The following is an 8,537-nucleotide window of genomic DNA, read 5'->3' as shown; positions in this document are numbered from 1 at the left end:
GCCGGCGATCGAACAGTAGAATAGAATGGTTCGATTCCAGCGAAACATGGCTCTAGTTGCTAATCTGTTTCTGTCAGTTACTTCAATTTCAAGCTCTCGTTGTTCTTTATCTCTCCTTCTTCGGGCTTCCTTCGTTAGCTTCCGGCCGGCGTCGAGGTCGATCGCTCGCTCCGCCGACTGGAAGGTGGTTTGTGGCTCTCAGCAGTGCCACGCGCTCTAATTCCACCTCTTCTCCACAATGTCACTGTTGCATTACGGCCATGTCTCCGCTGTTAGCGCAGAGCACGTCGACGGTGCGTGGCGGTGCGCCAGCGGCGGAGGCGGCGGGTGCAATTGAGTGGGTGATATTGATTGGCTTGGCTGCAACATAAAGGTGGAATCCGTTATCCAGAATCCTATACGGTCAGTTCTGACCATATGTGAGAAAGTTGTTCTGTTGAGATCGCCTTATGAATCCGTCATCAACCACGCAGCACCAAGGTAGAAGAAGATGATAAACCTATAAACACAAACACAGTGAGAAGGAAGATAAGGGATGTCCCTAGCTCGACCACTCTGACGCTTAAGTTAGTCACTGAGGAAGAAGCAGAAACTAAGAGCGGGTTGAAGTTGTTGGAATTACGTATCTTTGCATGCAATATCGAGAGATTATATAAACGGAGAGGGGAGAGAATTTACCAGTTTTGTCTTATCATTAATTAAGGAGAATATCTGCGCAGTGAGATTTTATCAGAAGAGCTGTCTTTCGTTATTAAGGAGAATATTACGCAGTGATTTTGTCAGAGAAGCTGTGAGAATATTGCACAGTGATTTTGTCAGAGTTGTCCTACTAAGGTATGGAAAATATCTTGTCGTGATCATCCACGATCATATTCCCTCACCGTCAAGGTGGTGATATGATTGTTTGACATATTTTGATTGTGCCTGACTGAGAACGGGCTAAGACAGATCGTGTTTGTTAATTAAATAAAATGGATCAAGTTAAGTGGCGGAGTAAATAGGAGATGGGGATTTGGGTGAGTCGAACGTGCTTGATTAAGTCCAACCAACCAGTCAAGTCCACCGTGACGACTAGGTCTCCCTCTGCTTGTGCAATATGTCCGAACAAGTCACCTTATTTTGTCTGACGTGTCGCGATCTTCGACTGGTCTTTGCAGACCAGGTCATAACACCCATAACAAAAATAAATCAGAAAATTACAATTGACCACTACAGGGAGAGCATTGTCTCGGTTTCACTGAGATTCGATCCTTACCTACTATAATAAATTTATTCCATAGTAAACAATTTAACCATGCTCCGAGAACGACTTTGAGTTGCACTTCACCGAACATCGGTTGCCCGTTTTAAGGTAAAATAATTGGGCAAGTTCAAATATTAAATATTTAAAAAATTATATAGGGCGCCCTACCACTACACTTAATTGCCATGGTAATTCAATTGATAGTCAAAAGAACACTCTATATATTAAAATAAATTTATATATTTCAATTTATTTATATTTCACTGATCATAAAAACTATTTCTTTTCCCGAACTGGGAATATCTTCTCTCTTTTCTATTTTTCCGCTTTAAAAAGAACTCGGCGCAAATTAGAAACTTGCCCTCCAAAAAGGCTCCGGAGCATTTCAAAAGTCGGGAATGGCGGAGATTTAGGTATACAAGGGCTCGGCGGACTGTGAATCTGCGACCAAGCAAGCGAATCAGCGATCATGGATCTGAAGCAAGCGGGATCGTCCCTTGACGCTCTCGTCTCCTCCTTCCAATCGCGCATCATCGAGCTCCAGGAACTTGTCATCGCCCGCAACAGTGCGTCATCTGACAATCCCCCTCTTTCTTCCATTTCTCGACGATCTTGAAGAATTTCTGCTTAAAAGATCTTCCTATTGTTCTTCTCGTGCAGTGTATCCGACCACCAGCATGCCTGATCTGTCGGCGGTCGACACTACCCTGAAGACGATGGAGTCGCAGATCCAGGCGATCAAAGATCGGCTGCAAGAGGAGCGAAATGTCATCCCTAAGGCCAAAGTCTCTCTTGTTCTGCATCCGTTTTTAAGGCTAACCCTAACTTATGGACTCGTTTCTTTACCTTCTTTCCTTCTCGTCTTATGGTGTAGAAATTCATCGAGCTGTCCCAACGACAACAAAGAAAACTGCAGCACATGCTTTCTCACATGCCCCCCGCAATGCTTGAGACCAGGTCACGTTCGGATCACAATCCCTCCATCAGGTAATTTATTACGCATGAATTGAGATCTATGGGGGGTGTCGGATAATGGTTTGGGAACCCTAGTTCTTCAAAAATTCCCTTTTTTGTGTTACACAGCATGGTAACAGACGATTTGGAGGAATCTTTTCATCTTAAGGAGGAACCTGTTGCAATGCCTAAGGTTAGAAAGTGCTTAACTACTTGTTTGCTATAGAATCTCATTTGCTCTATCAGAATGTTTGGCATGTGCAAATCGTCAATTTCCTAAATGCGCAAAAACAAAGTTTGTATACAAGACTATTTAAATTCATCTTACACTTTTTACTCTTATTGAACTAACTGGCATTCTTTCTCTTCTCTTTTTGAGTGAAGATAAGATTGAGTGCATCCCATCATGCATTAAGCACGAAATATAGTACACAGAAAAAGGGCATACCCAAAGCAGAGTGCAATGGACACGAAGAGGACTTGGAAGCTACAATCTACAAGTTTGCTCTACTGTGCTACATAAATAAGTCTTTGTGCAGTTGTTTTGCAGATGAATTGTGTTAGAATCGAGTCTAAATGTCTAATTTTTATAGACCTGCAGTAGTTTTTGAATTGATATTAACAAACTAAATTAAGATTAGACAACGAGATCCAGAATTGTGTCGGATGTCCAAAATAGTGATGTTGCTCTTCTGGCAACCCAACTACATAAGGGACTAAGGCTATGGCTCAGATACTCACTGTGCATGACCTCAGGGAGGGTGTCACAGTCTTCCAACACTGCATTAAGAAATAAAATAAAGAGAACAAGAATTGAAACAATGATTATCTGTATAGAAATTTGTTTATGATGCCTTGAAAACCATCCACCATCAACAAGTTCACTGCAAAGCAATCGTAGTTGAAACACATGCAAAGATGAAAATTGAAATGGTAAAAATAAAAGTTTTTTTTTTCAAAGAAAAAGTAACACAGCAGACCTACAAATTGATGTTAGGTTTTTCATGTACCTAGAAGCTTTTGCTGACATCTGACAATCTTTTTATATCTAAATTGAGCATAATCTCATAACTTTGTGCCACTGTGTTCAACAATAATCAAGTTTGATCCCACTAGGTGGGATTGGTTTGTGCTACTGTGTTCAAGTAATATTATTGTTTGATCTTGAGCTGAACAATGAATTACACCTATTTAGATGAGGAAGGGTCCGACTCCTGCTCCCCGTTGGTATATTTCTTCTGATGAATTGGACTCACTGTCATCGTAAGTTTATACTTAATGTAACTATGGATTGCAATGTTCTTGTGGTTGTTGGTCATTGAATCAACTCCATCTTTTCAATGATTAGTTACATGAGGGGAAGACTGACATTGGACAAGGTCAACATTGCTATCAATGAGATAGCTGTTTACGCAGAAACAAATTCTCACCTAATTTCATGCCCAAAGAAGAAGGTTCAAGCTGCTCACTACTTTGTTTTTAAAAAGTGAAAAAAGAAAAAACTTAATCGGCATTTGTTATAATGAAAGATGCTTATTGTTTCTTCTTCTCATGTAGCTAGCTGAAGACACCTGGGAGAAGGCCCTTGTAAGTACATTCATTTGGTTACCAAACAAATTTCTGTTTTCTTGTACATGCTGTAATACACAAATTGTAAATCCTCATGTTATGCTGTATGTGTATGTGTATCTCCAATTTTAGACAAGTCTGCTGGTCTTGTTGTCAAAATGCAGGAACTAAGAGATATAGTATCAGCTGATTCAGTGAAGGGCAAGCACTTTTTCCTTGAAACTGACATAAAAGGACCAGGACTCAAACTTGACAACACAGGAAAAGCAATTCTAACTGTAAGTCATCTATCATTGTTAGCAAGATGTTTATTGTGCCTGTGAAGTGCTCCACAAATTTGGTACTTGGGTTTGTTGCCTTGGTTCTTATGATCATACTTCCCTCCTTAATCATATCAGTATTGTTATCGGCTGTTCCACAAACTTAGGTATCAATTGTATTAGGCCGGTAGGATCATTGGTTGGATCAGAAATGGTGAGAAAAATTTAAAAGAAAAAATATAAAAAATAAAATAAAGTTCAATGTACGTGGCAAAAGATGTCAAATGATTTGATGATGGGAAGAATAGCCATCTCATTCGAAGGTCTTGTTGGCTTGGGCAATTGAAGTTCTTGGCCCTTATGGGAAGAACAACTATCTCATATCTCTACTTCATGATTAGAAATATGCAACTTAGCACGGAAAATTTGGATATATTAGTGTCTTCTTATGACTTCTAGACAATATGGAATGAATGATAGCCTTATGATGCTTCTATCTACTTTCAGATAAATATAAGATACTCCTCGGCAAATAATCTCACAAGCAAAATGTCTCCCACGTATCTCAGACATATAAGAATAGAACGGTCGCTTAATACAAGAATACTTCACTACTCTTTGAGGAAAGTGGGATGAACTATCTATACATTATCCTATTTCCACATATGCCAAAGTCTTGAAGCGTCAATTAAAGAGTTTCAAGTTGGAAAATTCCTATTCAAATGTGTTGATTTATACGTTGCAACCTGTTCATAATTTCTTGCCAATGCAATTATGCATCCTTAGACCTTAGCCAATGCTCTGGTATGCGTCCTTCATGGTACTCTAGCAAGTCACCCCTCTTCTCCTTCTAAAGCTATGACAGATATTTTATTTATATCCTTTGTCTTCATTGCTGTTGCAGAAGTCATCCATTAGATCACTGTTTGAATTAGTTCAGAGGATAATCCCTCCAATGCTGCCTAGTGGGCTCCCATTGGAACATGGCTGGTTACCAATCTCTTCATTATATTGCGTCCCTTCAATGCCCTTTCAGATCTAATTACCTCATGTACAAACATTGCTTGTCACCAACAACTGCATCCCATTCTCTTATTGGATAAGATCACATCTTATCGTGCAGGGTTTGATGGGGTGGCACTAGTCTCGTTGACTAATACCTCACCAAAAGCCAAATTACAGGCTGGGCCATACTGTCACGGTTTATCCATGGACCATTTTTCACCGTCAATTGAGTTACACCCACTACATTCCAAAGAGTAGTCGATGATAGATATTATTGCAGCTCTTATATATTTAGAAGGAAAGGAAAGACCGAATTTTCAACAACACTGTCACAGTCTCACATATTAATCCAAGCATGGTGGTGTACACATCCCAAAACTGACGGTGTCAGTTTGTAGATGAGAAATGGAAATGTATAGTAGTCCTAATTAGTTGTATTTTGTTATTGGATTATATTATATGTTTATCTAAATATTCAATTCAGCTGTATTTACATGTAATTTGCACCAGTTGAGTCCAAAATCATTACCATGTAATTCCTCTCCACTAATCTTGTGTAATGGCCTTTGCTTCATATAAGAAATTCCACAAATCACTCCTTGTTATAGGCCATTGAAATAAAAAGTTGTGAGTTGGATTTGTCAGTTTCTACAAATTCTATGTAGCAATAGTTGGAGTTCTTGTGGACATGTGATTGCTAAACATTGTGTGAGGTGCTAATTTCTGTTTTGTGGCCCACAGGTCCTTCGACATCTTGGCCGTATCGTTGAAGCTCGTATCGGTCATCACCGTGTGTTTAGCCTTCAGAAGCCTCAATAACATCCTCACTTTTCTTGAATGCGTTTAAATGAATGTCATCTATGGGTCCTAGTAAGATTCTTTCAGCAAGAACACTCACGAGATTGTCTTTCAAAGATTGGTCGGTGGCTCGTAACTCCGTGTGTTGTTTTCGTAAAAATGCACTTGTGCTAGGAAAAATTAGTATTTGTAAAGTCGATTTAAATATTTTTTTGTGCCGTATGCGCTGACTGTATTCATGTTAGAGCTTTAGGAAAATGTTCTTAGCTTTATGTTAATTTATGTTTTAATAATTTGATTGGTAAAAGTCAAAAGAGTGTTTTTTTTCTACATCATTAAAGGGATTATTCACTTTTTATTTTAATAAAAAAGTGCCCTTTTTTCATTGTTCAATTATATACATTTATTTAATTGTTCTTTAATACTGTTCAATCTAGTATTATTATCTTTTATCTAAATTTTTTATTTAAATCTTGAGTTAGTCGGATGTATTATAGTAGTTGTAGTTTTGTAATTATTATATATGTTATAGTATATACAATTTTATAATTATTATAATGCATATTTGATTTATTAAATATCGAAAGGAATTTACACTATAACAGTTATAATGTGAATGATAGAAAGTTACATTATAATAATAGTTATGAAGTTATAGTTATTATAATGCAAATCGATTCATCCAACAATCAAGTTGTAGTAGATATAAAATTATAATAATTATAATATATATAGTAGTTATGATTTCATAATTTTTATAATGTGTTTAACCAATTTAAAAATTAGATAGAAAATTTAAGTAGGAAATAATAGTATTGAATAGATCGAAAGATAGTTGGATAAATATATCTAATTGAATAGTGGGAAGAGGTGCATGAAAATGGAAAGTGGATATCTGTTTCATGATTTGGAAAAAAAAAGGAACGTCTTTTTTATTTTTATCCTAGTTTTATTTATAATTTAGCTAACTCTGAGATAAGATTTGATAGTTGTTTTTTTATTTATACTCTAAACGTTCATACATTACTAATTTACTATGTGTCTACATGAAATCTAAATAAAAGGGATTGAATAATGGTAAAAATTATGTTATGTGATTATTTATAATGAAAAAATTTTGTCACGCATATTGTGATTTTTTTTTAGTTTGTAAATTTGAAGAAGGGGTTGGTAGGTCATATTACAAATTGTATGGATGATTGCAACCTTACTTTTATTATAGATAATTTAATAAAAAATCTCATGGGTTAACATGGTTGATTCCTAATAGACGTTGTTACAATAAGGTCTTGGGGTTGATTTTTAGTGGGTGTGGAATGCCCTATTGGATGTTTCATCCGCCGTTGTATTTGGATGAAGTCTTTCGTGATTCACCTCTCTTTCAAATTGTTTGGGACAAAGAACTCTCATGATCATGATATCACTTTTTGCCATAATAAATAATTTAATAAAAATTTATTTTATATTTTGTGGATGGAACTCAAATGGATTCTTAGAGGGGTCTTCTTTTTAACGAAATCTTCAACAAAATTCTATTTTCTTTTTAATTTTTTTGAAATGATTATATTTAATGCAAAGTGTGTCTTTAATTGAAATAACCTTCAAGGAAAAATTTTCACAGGTTGTAGGGATAGCTGGCGAGAGTGTGTATTTTATAATAATTAATATTAATAAAATAGGTTTAGAGATCAATAGATTTTGTTGCAGATATTTCTACTCGTAATTTTTTATAGCCATTTATGACTCTTGATGAAGGTCTGAGTGAGAAAATTTGGCTCTCGGGGCATAGCTGAGTTGGTTACGACGTAGCAGACTTGCAGAAGAGGGCAAGAGTTCGAATCCTGATGAAGCCAAGCAATACCCTCCTGCGTCGTGACCAACTGTAGTTTCTCGATTTACCTCCTCACAGATGGTCGTGAGGCCGACCGTGTGGGACCGCTAAAGTGGCGGATCCACCTTTTTGCAGAAGAGTGAGAAAATTTGATGAAGGTTTGAGTGAGAAAATACTCATAAGATTGACCGTTAGAAAAGAGTCAATGATACACCATTAACAACCTATTACTGTGAATGAAATGATATTTACGTGATTGACTGATAGGGAGATATAGAAGATCAGTAATAGTTTTGTATAGTATAAATTGCCATGCAATTATAGATTATCCGATGGCTATTCACGACTTTACTAATATTTAATAAAATAGATTTGGGAATTAATATATATATATATATATATATATATATATATATATATATATATATATATATATATATATATATATATATATTATTATTATTTTCATCATCAAATGCATATATGCTGTGTGGATTTTGAATAAAGTACTCTGTCGCTTGCTGTCACATTATACATACTTTATGGATCAACCCCAAATTATTTTTTTTTATTCCCAGGGATTTTATGAGACTGACTAGGATTTATCATTTTTTTAGAGTAATCTTTTTTTTTGTTTAATTATTTTCAAATGATTATGCAAAGTGTATCTTTAATATGAAAATCCTTTAAGAAAAATATTTTATGTGTTGTTGTGATAGGTGATTGCTCATTTGAGAGAGCGTCAGATTGAAGATCTTAAGGTGGTCACGTATTCGTTTCGCGCTCATCCCAATAAATTTATTTTATAAAAATTAATATTAATAAAATAGGTTAAGGGATTAATATATATATATTTTTTAAAAAAATATTATTTTCG

At 35.9% G+C, this 8,537-nt stretch overlaps 1 protein-coding gene across 1 annotated transcript; it reads left to right on the top strand.

Moving 5' to 3' along the window:
- Positions 1-1,690: 1,690 nt before the first annotated feature.
- Positions 1,691-6,003, top strand: LOC141844584 (SKA complex subunit 1 homolog). The gene is made up of 9 exons (XM_074732626.1): positions 1,691-1,809; positions 1,904-2,028; positions 2,118-2,230; positions 2,327-2,390; positions 3,393-3,460; positions 3,546-3,651; positions 3,755-3,784; positions 3,931-4,044; positions 5,773-6,003. Exons 1-9 carry the CDS (start codon positions 1,713-1,715, stop codon positions 5,848-5,850), a joined length of 795 nt encoding a protein of 264 aa, XP_074588727.1. The 5' UTR covers positions 1,691-1,712; the 3' UTR covers positions 5,851-6,003.
- The last annotated feature ends 2,534 nt before the right edge of the window (positions 6,004-8,537 follow it).

The sequence above is a fragment of the Curcuma longa genome, chromosome 13 (genome assembly GCF_044706935.1).
Source record: "Curcuma longa cultivar G26 ecotype Majalengka, Jawa Barat chromosome 13, ITB_CL_G26_1.1, whole genome shotgun sequence".
NCBI lineage: Eukaryota > Viridiplantae > Streptophyta > Magnoliopsida > Zingiberales > Zingiberaceae > Curcuma > Curcuma longa.
Note: the sequence above shows the minus strand (reverse complement) of the source record. Positions and strands in the feature narration are given on the sequence as shown.